The sequence below is a fragment of the Phocoena phocoena genome, chromosome 12, assembly GCF_963924675.1.
Source record: "Phocoena phocoena chromosome 12, mPhoPho1.1, whole genome shotgun sequence".
Classification (NCBI taxonomy): domain Eukaryota; kingdom Metazoa; phylum Chordata; class Mammalia; order Artiodactyla; family Phocoenidae; genus Phocoena; species Phocoena phocoena.
In genome coordinates, this window is record NC_089230.1 from 60,741,082 (window position 1) to 60,759,652 (window position 18,571).

The 18,571-nt window shown below is 37.8% G+C and overlaps 1 protein-coding gene across 2 annotated transcripts in view; it reads right to left on the reverse strand.

Annotated features, from left to right (window-relative positions):
* Window positions 1-825: 825 nt before the first annotated feature.
* FHL5 (four and a half LIM domains 5) overlaps window positions 826-18,571 on the reverse strand; it is a 36,655-nt gene continuing 18,909 nt past the window's right edge. Inside the window, exons 2-6 of one of the 2 annotated variants that reach the window (XM_065889009.1) lie at window positions 13,547-13,714; window positions 12,512-12,686; window positions 10,339-10,508; window positions 5,729-5,915; window positions 826-1,155 (exon numbers count right to left, since the gene is read on the reverse strand). In XM_065889009.1, the coding sequence (XP_065745081.1) occupies window positions 992-1,155; window positions 5,729-5,915; window positions 10,339-10,508; window positions 12,512-12,686; window positions 13,547-13,702 (852 nt within the window). In that variant the 5' untranslated portion in view covers window positions 13,703-13,714 and the 3' untranslated portion in view covers window positions 826-991. The remainder of the gene's footprint in view (window positions 1,156-5,728; window positions 5,916-10,338; window positions 10,509-12,511; window positions 12,687-13,546; window positions 13,715-18,571) is intronic. The other variant, XM_065889008.1, reaches the window with a different exon arrangement.

The following is an 18,571-nucleotide window of genomic DNA, read 5'->3' on the forward strand; positions in this document are numbered from 1 at the left end:
TGGAAGGCAAAATGCATGACGCTCAGAGCTAATTATGCATTCTATTATGCCTTTAGATATCTGGGTGAAAGTCAGGTTCCAACACTCAATCCCTTCCCTAAAACTCATTTCCAGAAGTGATGATTTAATGATCTATTTACTTTAAAGGTTTGCCTTTGGGGACTGATTATCTTAGTTAGCTCTTTTGAAAGAACAGACTTTTCTTTCATGGAATCTGTTAAGTATTTAGAAAAAAAATCTTTGTGGGCTTTGAAATGCATTTAATACAAAATGTGTTGGAACCTATGCTTTGACTATCCTTAGGGAGAAAGGACCCTTTTATATCTCTGCAGAGAATGAGAGGCATAGTGTCCAGAATTCTCAGATTCCATTGATTAAATATGGTAACCAACCAGCTGTGGAAGCAGGATGGATGAGGGCAAATCGTAGCTTTGTTTTTCGACTCTGAAGTCAGTACTTGTGAACAATAAAAGAATGATAAAATGACAAAATACTTAAATGTGATGATTAGTAATCACTTCCTCCTGATCATTTCTGTCCTTCTACCATTCACAGCCAATCATGTTATATATAACTAGCTAGTTAGGAATGCAAACATTAGTCTCATGTATGCCCTTCAATTTGATCTCTTATCTTCCTTTTTACTCTGCAGGTTTGAAAAACATCAGTTTTCAGTAATAACATCCATGACTTCTAGGTATAGATCATACACTTGATTACAATAAAGAAATATTTTCCTGTATTTCTAACAGCAGAGTGCAGTATTTTGCAAGGAAATGTGCCTTAGTATATATTCATTTCTGTTAGTCTGTTTTTTTTTTTTTGAGCTCTTATAACATAGTTCAATCAGACTGTGTGCAAAAACTCTTCCGCTGTAAACTCTACATGAATGTTTTCTAAAAATTAAGTCAGAAATACAACATCGATCGAGTTCTGGATTTAGTGAGAACAAAAGCAAGGTGGATTTCAGGTGGGGAAGGACTGTCTCCGTCTACATGTCAGTGTCCACCCCAGAGCCACATTTGTGGCAGAAGATTTCCTTATTGTGAGTCAGGAAGCCTTTCCCCACCAAGGTGACGGAGCACTTCCCACAGTTAAAGCATTCGCTGTGCCACTGGCGGTCTTGAAAGCAGATAAACTTGGTGTCTCTGAGACCTGTAAAGCAATTGGAGAAAAAGAGTAATCTATTCTTTCAACAAATAGATTGAGCATTCTATCAGGGACTCTTCTGGGAACTGGAGATACAGCAGTGAGCAAGGCCATGTAGAGGCAAGTAACCTAAGAAAGGAGGCTACCCCCAGTGACCTGTGTCTATTTGGGAGAGTCGCCCATGGACAAGTTCTTTCTATGAGACCCAGCCAGATTCTCAGTCAAATTTTTCCATAATATACATAAGTAGGTAGAATCTGGGTATACAAAGCACATATTTTTGGAGACAGTTAAGGATTGCCTAAGACATAAGGAAATACAGGGTAGTGCAGTGAGAGGTATAGGTTTTGAAGTCAGACATATCTAAGTATGAATATTTTTTTTCCTTCTTTGTGACCCTGTTTACTTAGAAGCAAAATTAAGATAAAATAAATGTATACTTCCCAGCCTGGTATTTGATATTTTAATGACTTTTAGTTCTCTCCTCTTCCCTCTTTTTTCATGTTTCATTTTATTCAGGATAAAGTCCCATGGTCGTATTGTGGTGTGGGACACAATTCCCAAAAGCCCTAAATAGAGAATTCCATCTATCCTGTAGCTAGCCTAATGTGATGACCTCATTACCTTGCCCAGAGGTGACTTCAGCACAGGCTTGCGGCAAAGATCTGTGAATCTGATCCTTCTGGCCACTGAGGCCATGCTACCCATTGATGGGTTTCTAAGAGGTGCTTTGTCAGCCTCTATCACTTCAACTTGGGCCTCACTTGAGCCATAGGGTTCCTAAGAAAAGTGTGAGAATTTGAGTTTTCAGTGAGACTCATCTCTATATCCCAAATATGAATCCAGCGTACGGTTCAAGGAACTGATTCTGAGGAGTCGTAAAAGAGAAAAGGTCTAAGGATTGGGAAGGGGTTGGGATGCCCTAGGCTTGAGTCTTTATTTGCCAATGATAATGAACTTTTGTGTTCATCCTGGAAACGTTTTTTGATGTCTTCACATAAATTTACTAGTTCAGGGATAAATTTACATCAAATTCTTGTACTTTTCTTGATTAAATTTATAGCTTATTTATGATGCTGTCATCACTACTTTCTAATAAGAGTAAATCAATTAATTTCCTTAATATTCATAACATTAATAAGCTGACTGCAAGAATAATGTTCTGTATATACATAAATCATCTCTTCATAAAACTAATTATTATACATCCAGCATTTTGATGCACATGAGGTTTTATTAGGCCTTGTACAGGTGGCAAATATAAAAATAATTCTTTCTAGAATTTTACAAAGAAGAATTAAAAAGAAGCATCTGGTAGCAGGAATACAAGAAAGTCCTGACTCAACATGTGAGCTGATTGTAAAGTTTTTTGATTTTGGATATGTTTACTCCCTCAGGTCACAAGGGTCATTTGCAGTAAGAAAGTCAACAATAGGTCTCTGACACCTGTTTTATTTGGCTTCATTCATTCCTGAAAATTCTGTAGACTAAGAGCTAGCATTTGTTGAGAACTTGAAGATGAGCCAGTCGCTGTTCAAAGCCCTTTACTTCATATAGCTCTCACCTCACCTTCATGGGGTAGATATTACCATCAACCCAACTTTGCAGACAGAAATTGTTGTACAGAGAGGTTCAGACTCTTGGCCAAATCACCCAGATGCTAAGTGGAAGATCTGGGATTCAATCCTAGGCCATCTGGTTTCAGAGCCTATGCTCCTAACTTCACCAAATTGTCTGAATTTTCTTTTTTAAAGAACATAACCAGGAACCTTAGCATCCCTTTCTGAAGAAATCAACATTTGAAACTCACTTTACTAAAAATAAACAGAAGTATAAGAAAGCAAAGATGCGATCTTGTTCAATTCCTCATTTTGCAAATAAGGCAAATGAGGACCTTGGAGGTGAGTTTTGTATCCACGGGTCACACAGTAGTCAGGGGCAGAGGCAAGACCAAGGTCTTTTACTCCCTAGATCAGAGCTCTTCCTACTAGATCCAGCTGCTTCGTTTATCCCAGAAAGTTTGCAAGGTAAATCCTATCTTAGAGGAGGAGAAAAAATTGTAATTACATCTTGAGTTTGTTCCTTATAGATTTAGTTACTTTAAAATAGTGTTTTGAAAACATTCTAACATAGTTTCTTAGGATGACATATTGTTTGCATGAATGTACAACTTTCAGAAGATAAATATATGGTAGTATATAGTTCCCTATGGTACATTAGTTCAAATAGTTCAATTTTAAAGAAGCACTACTACAGGGCCTATATACATTTAAGAATCAGATCAAAACATATTAAAGTGAGTTGGAAGTTTTTGCAGGCATTTAGTTTCTGGTGTCTCTCAATCACAGAGCTAAAAGAAGGTTAAGATAATGACCAAAAGACTGTCCTAAATTAAATGCATATCCTGCATGTGGATTACTTTGGGGACAAATCATTGGTTCCTGATCATCCCTATGCTTCATGTGGAACAATATGGTTTTTCTGTCTGACCTAAAAAAAAAAAAAAAAAAAAGCTGTGCTCAGTGATTGACCTGTAACAACCCATCAGAAAAATCACATGAATCTGTGATGGGTCAGAAATGAAACTCATCAAGTTCAGGGCTTGTGTAGGCACTTTTGGATCAGTATTAGCCATTTGGGTCCCCAGAAAATTTTCAAACCATTTTGAGTTGTTTAATTTTCTCATTTCTTCATGGAACAGCGCCCCCCCCCCCCCGCCCCCAATTTTTTTTTCTGGCCAATTCAAGAAAAGTATTGTAGAATAAATTGACTAAATCCATTGGGCAGTGATTGCAGATTCTACTAAGATTTTGCTGCTCCAGTTACTGTTGCATTTATGGAAGTCCCATTTCTAACTAAAACCAGTAGAGATGGTGGCTTATTCTCTTGGCTTTAGGAGTCGCCAGATGTATAGAAGCAGGAGAGCAGAGTGGTTAAGAGCCCAAGATTTGGAGCCCTATAGTCTGGGATTGCCAGCGTAAGCCCTTGAAAGGGCTGGAGAGGTGACATAGCTGAGTGATAGAGACAAGGTGGAAGCAGCAAAGGGGCCATGCCCTACACAACGGGCCAGCCACTCAGCTCCATATGACCGTGACCCGGCCGGGAATGTGAGGGTAGTCTGCTCACCCTGGGCAGGCTCTTTGTTTACTATTAGGCTACAGAGATGGATTTTACATTAGTTGTTTACAAACAAGTGCAGGCCAAACAAACCATGCTTGCTGGCCAGATATAGCCCATAGGCCAGTGTGAGATTCTGAAAAACATGGTGCTTTCCTTGTACGGAGAGACAGAGCTATGTTCTTTTCATCCAGGAAACTCCCTCCCTTGCAAGTAGGTGAAAGCCTGTCAAGCTGGGTTTGCAGCAAAACTCTTTATTTGAAGCTGAACAAATATTCAGTTTTACTCTGTGATATCTTTGAAGATAGAGGAGGAGAAAAAGGATAAAATAATCTTTAATTCTGTGTTATATAGACTGAGCTAAAAGTGAAATATGACCAAAGAGTACTAGGAATGGAGAACAGAAGTATAGTTCTGTTATTCGGTGACCATACATTGCCTAAAAGAATAGCTGTTGGATTTCTCAGGTGTGATGAGCTCTTCAGTTCCTTTACTACAGGATTAGCATTTTAGAAGTGTCTCTAAGGAAAACATAATGCTCTTTTTACCTTGAAAATCCATTTAACACAGATTGATTTACCATTTATGTTATTTTCAAATCATGTCATGTATATTTTGTTTCTTCAACAGAATGCTATCTTGTTTTTTTTTTTTTTATCTCATCTATTCACAATTAAAACTTATTGTAGGGCTTCTCTGGTGGCGCAGTGGTTGAGAGTCCGCCTGCCGACGCAGGGGACACGGGTTCATGCCCCGGTCTGGGAAGATCCTGCGTGCCGCGTAGCGGCTGGGCCCGTGAGCCATGGCCGCTGAGCCTGCGCGTCTGGAGCCTGTGCTCCGCAACGGGAGAGGCCACAGTAGTGAGAGGCCCACGTACCGCAAAAACAAACAAACAAAAAAACTTATTGTAAGTGAATAGAAAGCAAAGAGAATAATATATTTGTTAGAAGCATCTTAAATTGAGGTTTAATTAATTCCTGACCTATGCTATCCTAATTATTATAGCTTCAGATTTTTGCACAGTACTTGCATTTAATTAAAACTTTATCTATTTTAAGGCCCTGTTACCCTTGTTTGGAATTCAGCAGCATTTTGTTTTAATAGTATCCCTTCCCCCACTCAACTCCTTAAAGTTCTGCCTCAGATCAGGCCTCCTTGTGAAGGTCTTCTCCGCTCATCTTATCCTCCTTCTTCCCTGAATTATTACTTTATGTAGAGTCAGTACCGTGAGGTTTAGTGTTAATTACCCTCTACAGAGCATAGCTACCTTAATTACACTCTATACTTGCCTTGAGGGTTGTGCGTAATATTTATATTTATATATAGGTACCCATGTTTATTTCAAAAGGAAACATAAAGGAAAGATCATTCATTTTTAAATTGCATTTCCTGAATTAAATACATAGCATTTACAGAGCCATACCTGTCTCATGGTAGGACCATATTAAACTGAATAACTCACCAATAATAGGCTTGGTGCAGGTGGCACACTTTTTGGCATAAAGATGATTGTAGCAGTCCAAGCAGAATGCATAATCATCTCTGGACATGAAGTCTTCTTCACAGAGCTCTTTCCTACAGCCACTGCACACAAAACACTCTTTATGCCATGGCTGGTCACAAAACATCATCCCACCTGAAGTAATCACCTGGCAAATGATCACAAAAAAGGCAATGACTGTGGAAGTTATTACAATTCAGACCTTTTGTGATTCTCTTCTGTGCCCACAAGTGGTACTTTGGGCTACTCTATCACATTGTGTCAGGATGTCTTTTCCCTGTGATTTTTTTGAATCTATGAGAAACAGAAGGCTACAGGGATTAAATAGGGCTGGTGATACATGTCCTAATTTTTCTCCTACAATGGAACAGAAAGGAAGCAGGACCATAATGAACTCAGGAAGATGAAAAAGAAATAGGCCCTTGATTCCTTTGCTCATCTTTCTCTTTTCTTGTTGTTTTTCAAAGATGTTTTTAGAGCTAAGATATCTTATATGCTATGTTCTTATGTCCATGTATAACTTTTAAAGATCCTAAGAAAAAAAAAGCTATTTTTCTTCCTGAATGCTTTATTCCAGCAGTAGTAACCCTGAAAGGGATTGATCAACACCATAATCTGCTAATAATGAGTAATATTTCTGAGGTGTTTTTTCAGTCTTCAACCCTGTTCTTAACTTCTTCTTAACATTCTCGACATGCTGACACAGTAGGGACTATTATCTTTCTCCCTTTAGAGATGAGCAACTACTAAGAGTTGGAGTAGTTAAGTCACTTGCTAGGGTCACACAGAGCTAGCATTCAAACCTGCACAGCCTTATTCCGCAGCCCGTGTGCTTAACCGAGAACACAGTACTGAGATTAGATCACTTTGCGCTGATAAGCTGTTGACAAGTCTTTGTTGAATGAATGAACAAACACTAAGGGAAAAGTTTGGAAAACAACTCCAGTATTGTATCTAGCACAAATAGGGGTGCTCTGGGCAACTGTGTGAGTTTTCAGCATTAGGGCTCAAAGTCATAAGTGCTGGTTGTACATTGAACCTTAATGTGTGATATGCTAGGGTTTTGCAGAGATGCTTGTTATTCCTCCGTAAGATTTATTTTCTAAACCAGTTTAATCTGGATTTTACTTTTTTAAAGGCTGAGATATCTTTATTTAAAAATCATCTGGAAAAATATTAGACAACTCTTCTTGTGTAGCAATTTTTAAGTCACAGCATCTTTCAGATCCACGGCTCTTGAGGTCCTGGGTTGTCCGGGGAACCTGGCATATGCTCATGAAATGTCTTAAAATGACTGAAGCAGTGTGATATCTGAGATGCCGCCTGTAATCTTTGTATGCAAATTAAGTAGATATAGAAAAAGTAGTCTATTCTAAGCCATCCTATTGTGGCATCTAAGTATCCTATAGCCGTCCTATAGGATACTTGTCTATCCTATAGGCTTTTGAAAAGTTGATTCTAAAAAACAGTTTAAAATCTTACAATGACTATCTTAAAAATTAAAGACACTTGATAGAAAGTTATTTTTCACAAAGGAGGAAAAGTATACTATTCTAAATAAGTAAATAGGAAACATAATGGTGTGTGTGAGCTAAAGCAATTTAAAATGCCCCCCTACTGACTTCAGATGCCTTACAGAAGGCACAGCAGAGTTCCAGATTCCTTTGATTTGTTTGGTCAAATGATTAGCAGGCAATGCTTAAAAGATTCAAAACTTGAAAACTGTATTCACAGCAAAATAAAACTTGATGTACCCTCCAAAGATTGTTTCATTAGGGAGAAGAAACTCTGGAACATTAAAAATTGTTTGCTTGTGATTATATTCTTTTGAAGAGGCAGACGGGCTAAGATGAAGTCTAATATCCAAGGGTGGTTTTCGCTACTGATTGGTCCCAGGATTTAGAACAAGTTTCTTCTCTGGCAAAGTGGAGGCAATAATGATTTTGCACCCAGTGGATGAAAGCTGATGAATCACAGAATAGTCTATGTGAAACTTGAGGAGTTTGAATTCAGAGTACTACAGTTTGAGGTTACTTGCTTTTTGGTAGAAAATAGATTTTATTTTGTGAAACTAAAATGTATGAAAAAAGTTCTATGGGCCTGATGGTCAACTAGTTTTTGCTTATTTGCTTTTGTTTTATATTTGGTCTTTGGCTTGAAACAAATTGTTTTTCTTCAGCTTGGATCATCTTGATCCGAAACATTTATATCCAGCTTTACTTAAAGGACTTGTGGTTTTAAGAAATTAAATAGAAAATAATCTGGCATGTTGTGATCTGTCTACTACCCAATAGAAACATTTCATAAATTTTTCGGTGACTTCAAATCATGTCCTAAATATAGGGCAGGCTCCTCTAACCTGGGAAACGCCAGGGCTTTGGCCCCAGATAGTGCTCAGCTCTGATGATGTACTAGAGAAGTTCTCTTGACTCTTTATGGCACTGAAAGAAACTTTATACTGTGTGCCCAACAAATGATTTTAAGATGAGTCTCACGAGTGCCATTAATATTTTAGTGTAAGTCCTTAAGAAACGTAGCCTAAAAATGGCCAACTTAGTTGTCCCGCAAAACAGTGAGATAAATATTTTATTTCCAGCATCCCTTTCTAAATGCATGTCACTGACTGATAATTTTTCGGAGCTTCATCTGTCACAGAGTCATAGGGTCTGACTGTTTCTTGTAAAGTCATTTTCTAAGTTGTTGGAAGTCTTCGGGTGTAAGATGGTTTTGTAGCATGTTACTTTCAACTGTAATTTTCAGCCCTCATGACAGTGTAATTTAATAATTATAACATAGGGGTTGATTGATGCCTCTTCAAATGCAGTACCAGTATTTTAAGTATATGTGGAAAATCGTTGGGTGTGTGTATGTTTGTACATGCATTTGTAGAAAGTGGCAATGACAATTCAGATGCAAGTATGCAAATGGTCTTAAGAGACCTGCCAGAGTAGCCTGTAGATCAAAAATGTTTAGAAACCACTGGACTTATCCAATATGTTTTCATGATTCAAGCTTTCTCATCACAAGTTATAGGGTTATTTGAAACTTATGATGCCTCACAGGTCAAGAATTTCTTTGAGAACATCAATATATATTTATGGAATACAGACAGACTTTATCAAGGTGATAGAGATGAGTGACTTTCATGTAAAAGCTTAGAGGATACAAAAAGAATTGGACCATGTTTACTTGAAAAAAAATGACTTTTTTTCCTATTGGAAAATATGTTTTGAATGGGTGTCCAAGTTGAAAGGCGCTGCATGGAGCTCTGGAGCTGGGGGTGAAGGAAACCACTTGCAGTTCTTAAGTCATCTTTCTGTCTTTCTGTCTAATGAATTTCCCTAAAGATCTTGTCAGTCTCTTGAGTGTCACTCTCTTATCCACTCTTTTTTTTTTCTAACATCTTTATTGGGGTATAATTGCTTTACAATGGTGTGTTAGTTTCTGCTGTATAACGAAGTGAATCAGCTATACATGTACATATATCCCCATATCCCCGCCCTCTTGAGCCTCCCTCCCGCCCTCCCTATCCCACCCCTCTAGGCGGTCACAAAGCACCAAGCTGATCTCCTGTGCTATGCGGCTGCTTCCCACTAGCTATCTGTTTTACATTTGGTAGTGTGTATATGTCCATGCCACTCTATCTCTTTGTCCCAGCTTACCCTTCCCCCTCCCTGTGTCCTCAAGTCCATTCTCTATGTCTGTGTTTTTATTCCTGTCCTGCCCCTAGGTTCATCAGAACCATTTTTTTTAAGATTCCATATATATGTGTTAGCATACAGTATTCGTTTTTCTTTTTCTGACTTACTTCGCTCTGTATGACAGACTCTGTGTCCGTCCACCTCACTACAAATAACTCAATTTCGTTTCTTTTTATGGCTGAGTAATATTCCATTGTATATATGTGCCATATCTTCTTTATCCATCCATCTGTTGATGGACACTTTGGTTGGTTCCATGTCATGGCTATTGTAAATAGTACTGCAATGAACACTGTGATACATGACTCTTTTTGAATTATGGTTCTCTCAGGGTATATGCCCAGTAGTGGGACTGCTGGGTCATATGGTAGTTCTGTTTTTATCTACTCTTTAGAAATATAAAAGCTTCAAGCTTAGAAGACATTTATATTGCTTGGACATGATGTGAGGAGTGAAATATCCTGTTTAAATTGGTTCCCTTAGTCACTCTGTGAGACAAATCCATATCTCTCTGAAATTAAATGGATCAAAAATTTTCTAAGAAATATTTTGTATTCAAAGAGAGACGTGGGCCCTCTACCAGAATATGTGAAATCTTGCCTGAACAGCTGTGAATGGAACTGGAATATCAAATCACTTAAGCCTTTGGAACATTAAATTCATGTTCTGGGTGGAATTTTATGGTGATAAAAATAGATGGGCCTCTTCACTGTGACAGGTAGTGCTTTCGAACATGTTGGAATTCAAAATTAACATGAATGTGCAAAGATGGATATGACATGATAGTATCAGTTCATTGCAAACATATAATGCCGCTACAAAGCGATGGTTTGGAAGATTTCACAAGCTTCATCCTCTTTAGATATTTACCTCCTTAAAAAAGCTGCAGTAGTGAGCAAACTCCATCTCAAAACACGGCACACAATAATTGCCACTCTCTGTGGAAATCAAAGGTTTAGCTCCTATTGGCTGTCGGCAATGCTCGCACACAAGGCAGGTTTCATGCCAGTAGTTTCCCTTAAATTTCATTTTCCGGGAACCTGTACCCCCAAAGTAAGAACCTGTTAGTACAAATCAAGCATAATTGTTCTTTTAAGCAATGATATGTCAAATTACTTAAAATATATACTGAAGTTAAGGTGAAAAAAGCAATCATCCATATAGAAAAAATAGCGTTTACTGGTTTCCAAAACATTTATCTGAAAAAAGGTCAATAAATAGAGTTCAGCCTACGATGATGGTGAATCACTCTTTCGCTGGAAACTCTTGTGCTGTTTCACAATTTTGAGATGTGAAAGTACTATAAATGTAGACTCTGAAAGGCTGCACATGCTTCAGATAAACTGGGACGTAATAAGCATTACAGGGATATTAGGAATGCCCAAGGCACAAACTCCTGAGATTGATGGTGTGTAGTTATGGTCTCCTAGAAAATCTTTGAACCTATAATAAGAAAATGAGAGAGAATTGTTTGTATGCTGCTGTCCATAGGGATTGAGAAGAGGATCAAAACAGAGAATTAGTACTTGCCTAAAGGTGTAACAATTTACTTGGATCCTTGTTTTCCCTGAGAGAAAATAAAGATGACTGACCTTCACACCAGTTTGTGTTGAGCTACAAAAGGATGATTGGTCCCATTGTCCTATGATGGCTTATGTTTTCTGATGCTATTGGTTCTGCCTAGGACAGGGTGTTTAGTGCAGTGTTAGTATAATTTATTGGTATAGATTTTATCTTTATTCCATGGCTCAGTTTCTGGTTCAAAATGTTTCTATGAATTAGGTTTATGAAAAAACACAAAGGACAGTACTTTGCCCATTGGAGACAGAAAGAATAATCTTTTCATGTCTAAAGTACACTAAATGAGTTAAAGAGATAACAGAAATATGTCTTTCTGCAAAGCAGGGTTTTGTATAGTATAGTCCCCCCCTTTATCTGTGAGGGATACCTCCCACGACCCCCAGTGGACGTGTAACACTGCAGACAATACCGAACCCTATATATAAATACTATGTTTTTTTCCCATACATACAGAGCTATGTTAAAGTTTATTTATAAATTAGGCATTGCAAGAGATTAACAACAATAACATAATAAAATAGAACAGTTATAACAGTATACTGTAATAAAAGTTACGTGAATGTGGTCTCTCTCTCAAAATATCTTATTGTACAAGTTTAATGCCTTTTCCATCTTAAACAAGCACCTATCATGCTCTGTGGCCGTAACTTTTGCAGTTGGAGGTGCAAAACTAGCACGAATTTCTTTTTCCTCCTTCACAATTTCATGGATGGAAAATTTGTTCTTACATTAGATCTTAGCAAACTCAGCATACAATTCCTTTCCTTATTGAGAACTTCCTTTTCATTTAAAGGAAGAACTTTATGGCTTTTCTTTGGCATACCTGAATGGCCAGCATCACTACTCTTGCACTTTGAGGCCATTATTAACTAAAATAAGGGTTTCTTGAACACAAGCACTGCAATACAGCAACAGTCTGATCTGATAACTGAGATGGTTATTAAGTGACTACTGGCCAGGATGCTCTGGACAAAGAGATGATTCACGTCATGGGCAGGATGGAGGGTTATTTCATCACACTACTTAGAAGAGCACACAGTTTAAAACTTAAGAAACTTTTACTGTTGGAATTTTCCACTTAATATTTTCAGACTTAATATTTTTGGCCTCGGGTAATTTTTGTTTGTTTTTTTGCGGTACGCGGGCCTCTCACTGTTGTGGCCTCTCCCGTTGCGGAGCGCAGGCTCCGGACGCGCAGGCTCAGCGGCCATGGCTCACGGGCCCAGCCCCTCCGCGGCATGTGGGATCTGCCCGGACCGGGGCACGAATCCGTGTCCCCTGCATCGGCAGGCGGACTCTCAACCACTGCGCCACCAGGGAAGCCCCAGCCTCGGGCAATTTTAACCATGGAAAGTGAAACCGTGGATAAGGGGGGACTAATGTACTATACTCTTCCTGTGCTTGGGTTTAATTCAAAGCATTGCAGGTTCAGTTATAGACCAGAAGTGCCTTGTGATCTTACCAGGCATGATGGTCTTCTTACAATGGAAGCACTTGGAGGAGCACTCGTTAGAATAGTACTCGGAGCACAGCAGGCACTCATCCTCGGCAGCAGAAGGCTTTTCCACCAAAGACTGATTGCGTTTGGCGTAATTGAAGCATCCTTCATGCCAGTGATGACCTTTGTAACAAAGATCCTTTGAGACAGTAAATAAAAGTTAATTAAGTATGTTTGTGACAAAACAGGCCATTTTATAAAACAATACCAAACACTCCTGGGACTCTGGTGCCAGTAGGTGGTGCTGGTAGCTTGAGGGCATGTTGTTATTGATACTGTTACCCATAGAGAGGAGACTCTCTGGGGCAATTAAGAACTAGAGCCTGGGGCTTCCTTGGTTGGTCACAAAAGACAGATGGAAAATAAGTGTACTCTCCTGTTTCTTCAAATTTCCTCTACCTTCCTTTTATAAACTCTAAGAAAAGATTTTCATGGAATGATATTTAGTTTTAGGTTGTAACATCCTATTACTGTTTGAGATTTACCTAAACAAAATCTCAACACTAGTTAACTAAAACAAAGACCTCCCCCGCTACCCCCCAAAAAAGGAGGGAAAAAATATAATAATGTGCATTCTGGGAGGAATGGGTGTATGTGTGAGAGGTATCAGCGCACAATGGTTTAATGAAGATGAGGCTAATGTGAAGTGAGAAGATACAGGTTTTTGAATCTTTATGGCTCCAATTATTTATATAGTTATTCACTTATACTCTTATCATTCTAGAAATAACATTTCAGCTGTGTAACTTTGGGCAAATAACTTCTTTAATCTTCAGCATCCTGAACTATCTCCCAAGATCATTGTAAGGATTAAAGTGTATCTTACGTGTCCCAGTGCTGAGCATAGTGCCTGGAACTTGATTGATGATAGCTTTGAAAATCCTTATATCTAGTAGCAGAGCGTTAGAGTATTAAGTCAACACTAAAGGAAAACAGGCATTCCAAAGCACTTGTCTGCTGTTCTTATGCAATAATTCTGTGAACTGAGGTAAGGCCTACCTTGGAATCTGATTCGATTGGTTCTTTGCACTCCTCACAATAGTTAGAAAAGGTACGATCATAACAAGTAACACAGTATGGATCGTGATCCTTTAGTACGTACTTCCCAAGAAGTGATGCCATGCAGTATTGACAATCAAATTGAGCAGTTGTCATTTTGGCTTAATCCTATGAATAAAAAAATAATTTACATATATAAAGGCAAATTTTTTTGATAAGATACATTATAAAGCCTCAATACAACACGAGTCAAGCACTTGAATAGATTTATATTTTCTTATATGAACACCCACCAATTTAGGAAATATGCTGTAGTCATGGTGACACTTGGAGTGATTTAGAAGAGGCTACTCTCCCATCTTGGCAGTTCCTGTGTGTTTTACTAGCAAAATGCATTAAACCAGCAGCCAGAGTGTGGAAAAAACATCTTGTATTCCTCATTCACTAATGTGGAATTCAATGAGAATGTAATGTGTGTTGAAATAGGACGGTTTCACCTCAAGGGTATAAATATGAACCGTCGATAGAGCTTTCACTGTCATCACTTACTGTCTTGTTGGAGAGTGCTGGAGGTGGAGTTCCATGGGGATAACAAGAGTCTTTTTTTTTGCTCTAACTGAAATAGAAATTACTGATCAAGTACATTGTCACTTTCCCTGCCATCTTTTTATTTCCCAATTCTTTGTTGGGTACCTAGTGAGGGTTCTGCACATTAGTCCTAAGGTCTTCCTGTACCATAGACTCTCCCTTGGGATGTCCTCCTTACCTGTGGCTTCAACCTCCCTAAATATACTGTTGACTTAAATCTCTAGCTTTAGCCTGTTCTTCATTTGCCTCCTGGACATCTCCACTTAAATGCCCCACACTTAGCTGGGTCAAATAAAACTCCTCAGCAGTGAGGATTCAGTCCAAGTGTTAGGTCTTTGTGACTGCCACTGAGCAGTTTTCCAGATGTGGACATGCAGTTAAAACCATCAGAGGTAGAAAAGAGCTATCGGATTCTTCAGGTTTTAGGGCTAAACTAACACGTACACAGAAGGAAGAATAACAGCAGCATTTTATAGAATGAAAAACATAAAGCCAAGGTCAGGATAAGAATTCTAGTTATTTTGTAAATTAAAAAACAAAACACGTGGATTTCAAAAGGGTGTAATTAGGCATCGAACACAAGTTTTTCATTGTCACCAAAAATAGTACCACTGATTTTCTTGGAAAATAAATATATTGGGAACTATGAATATTTTCTAATTCTCCACATCAGAAATTTGTTTTTTAATTTTAGCAAAATCAGAAAATCAATTATTGTGATGATTTTTATAGCATTTTTCATGCCAGTTTTTATTTACTACATTCAAATTGCATTCTCACATATTTTGCCACCTTTTATTTTAATGATGAAGTTTCCAGCAGTGTCTTGCTGAATGTACATTATCATTAATTCTGTTTATAGCAGATCTTTACTAACAAAGAAAAGACTAAGGATTTAGAATATATGTGTCTTTTCCCAGGAAAGATGAAAATTCAGACTAGAAGTTCCCAGGGGAACATGGCAAAATTATCTGCAGGGAACACTGAATTCCCTATTTGATTAATTCCACAGAAATGTCCCTTTTTAGTGAATACAAACACACTAAAAGGATTGCTGAGAGCTTGGAAACTGGAGGAAATAGATCTAAATCCCCTGAAAGATTTAAAAATGCAAATTTTATTCACGTTCACAGTGATCAAGTTTTTATCTCTTAATGGTGAAATACGGTATATACCTTTAACTTTCATCACTTAATATGGAAAATACCATTTTCATTGTTAATATTTCTTTAGTTTTAGATGTATATAATAGCACCATGAAGCACAGCCTCTCAGGACTTAGGAACTCCCAGACTACTTCCATTTTGTGAGGCTTTTAGTATATTATAAAATGAAGAAACACCAAAGGTATCACAAAATTGGTAGAATTTCAAGTTTTTATTTTAAACAACACTCTAAATACAACATTATAATACCTGTACTTCATTTGGTGATCAGAAGTCTAAATATCTAAAATCTAAATAAATATTTATTTTATAATATAAATATTGATATAGAAATATATATCAGTGAATATAAATACTTGTCTAAATGTAAGTACAAGAAGATCCTGCCCCATCCCCATTCTAATCACATAATAGGCCTTGCTCCATAAAAATTCTTAACAAAATTGACCCTATTTTCTCCAGTTTTTTAAAGGAGAAAGTACATCTTATTCCATCTGTTTTTTAAAAGCAATGTCAGGGAGTTGGGGAGGGTGAGAAGAGTCAGTTCAATATCTCAGAACTATGTAATTTTGCATTTTATAGTTATACAGTGGGAGTAGGCATTTGGTCCAGGTCAACATGTGTTAGATGTCTACTCTGTAATAGTTGAAGTCCCTGCCCTCAAGAAGTCTGGATTCTCTTAGCTTTTACCTTGGTAATAGTGAATATAATTTGAGATAAGGAACAAACTGACCATTTGTGCTCTTATTCTTAGTTGGGGAAAGTACACTAAGAAATTCAGTCCTCATTTTCATAAAGTCTATCATTTAACTATGGGTATATGAATACATCTATATAGAGTTTCTTAGAGGTGTTATAACCATAAATATGATACACATTCCACTAGAACCATATAGAATTCTTAGCAACTAATAGAAAGGGGTGAGGAGCTACAGTAAAGGGAGACCTTTCTAAGAAGATTTGAAGGAAGTTAAGCTTTTTCAGGGCTGGTAGGAAGGAAGGAAGAGAAGAAGGATCTTGATTAGCAGGGAAGGAAGGGGAATAGACAAATGGGAGAATGGCAAAGGATTACATCTGAAGTTGGGGAATAGTGAGTCTTGCCAACAGATTTTCACCCGGGTCCATTCAGGATAAAGGAAGACCTTGAAACTATTTAAAGCTTTTCAAAGCTATTTGGACCTTTAATAAAAGCAGTTCTAAGTGGTGTGAGGGCAGGCAACAGAGGCAAGAGTATGAATTTTTCCAATCGGGTTACATTTTACCACCTCATTCGCTCCTAAACATCATTCTGTACTTTTTTTTTTTGGCCTTTGTCTCTTTTTTCCCCCCTCTTCTTTGTCCCTTACATTAATATTTTTGAATAATCAGAGAATAACTAGTGTCCTCAAGAGCAGACCAAATGGCTAGTTTTTAATCATTTTCTAACAGGTAAAAACTGTAGGAAAGGGGATAGGGACTATATGATTCTCAGGAGCCCCCATCTGAGGGTTAATTTGGCAAAGATATTGAAAAATATTTGCTTTCAAAGATTTAACATCCTTGAACAGAGCTGATTTATAATTATGAGTCATAAGAAATCTTAATAGTATCCCAATTGAATAGCATTTAACTCTTCCTGGCATGAACTTAGAAACATTAGTATCAATATCAATTAGACATTCTTGTCAAACTTTTCAAAAGGATTAGATTATATTCTTGCCAAACTTCTGTCAAAGTGATTCTGCAATTATGCAACAGTTTAAGCACAGAATTTTTATCATTGCATACTGGAGTTTTGGAAGACTGATTTAGAGGTACACCGATACATCAAAGAACCTATGAAGATAAGATAAATAGCTCAGAAGTCCAATGTCATGAACGCACTTGGCTTTCTTTTTCCAATTATCTCCCTTAGATTTTAGATTTTTACCTAAAAGCATGTGAGTTTATTGGTCCTAACTTCTGTAGCTGAGAATGCTGTTTCTTACATGTTATTTTTAAAACCAGGAATAATCTTGTGTCAAGTTATGTTATATGGTGAGTTAATGATTAGAAGTTTAATGCTGTGAGCAATATACTCACTTATATTTTTATTATGCTGAACAGATTCCCAAAAAGTATAGTTGAGAGAATATCAAGCAGGAGAGAGGCAAGGACTTGAGGCTATGCAGGGTATCTTTAATATGCTCTGGTTTGCAAGGCATCACACACCATTCATTCATTCTATAAACAGGTAAATATGTGTTTTTTTTTTGCACAGTAATCTAGAAGTTATGAAGGACATAAAAATAGACTAGACTCAAATCCCATCCTCAGAGAGCTTATAATCCAGTAGGAAGAGTATGGACATTTTATAAATAACTAAACAAAGGTTTGGACGTGATAAGGAGAAATGAAAGGTTATAATAATTTAGAGCAATGGTTCTAAACACAATGCATGTTAGAATTTTTTAAATTTCCAAAGTGCAGTCCTATTTGAAACTGATTAAGTTGGGATTTCTGGGGGTAGAGAATGAGAATAAGGATTTTTCAGCTCCCAGAAGGTTCTAATGTCCAGTGATAATTAAAAAACACCAGTTAAGAGGAGGAGGAAGGAAATTACTTTTAGCTGGGAAAAATTCCGGAACAACTTAGAGAAAATAGCATTTGAATGGATCGTGTGGTAGCTATCATGGGTTGGTTCTCACAACCCTGGCTCTATCCTCCTCCTAGTTGGAGAGGTCAGGCAGCTAAAGACAACTCCTGGACCCTCTTACAGCTAGTGTTGAGGATGCAGATGTGGCTTTGCTAACTCCAAACAGGTGTGTGTACATTGGAAGGTGGGAGTGATGCGTTCCTGCTGCTGTTGCTGCTGGCAGGCTGGGTCGTAGAAATGTGAGTGGTTTCCCCCATTCAGAATGCCTGGACTCAGGTTTTCCAGGGTCCAGGGACTTGTTTTCGGGTTGTGAGAGGTAGTCGTGGTAGTGGTATCAGCGGTGGCAGCAGGTTCCTGACCTCTGGATTACAGGGCAGAATGGGTGCTGTGGTGGGCAAAGAGCAGCCTCTACCATCCTTGAAGGAATTGTTAAAAATACTAACAGTGAGTTCTAATGCTCCCGTGTGTTTCCTGAGAGCCATGTACTGTGTTAACCACTTTGTGTAGATTCTCTCTTAATCCTCACAACAATCCTGTAGGATGGGTCTATTATTAATATCTCAATTTGACAGATGAAGAAGCTTAGAGAGGCCAAGATAACTTGGCTGATAAAAATGCCAAATCCAGGATTTTATCCTACACCTGTCAGAAACTGAA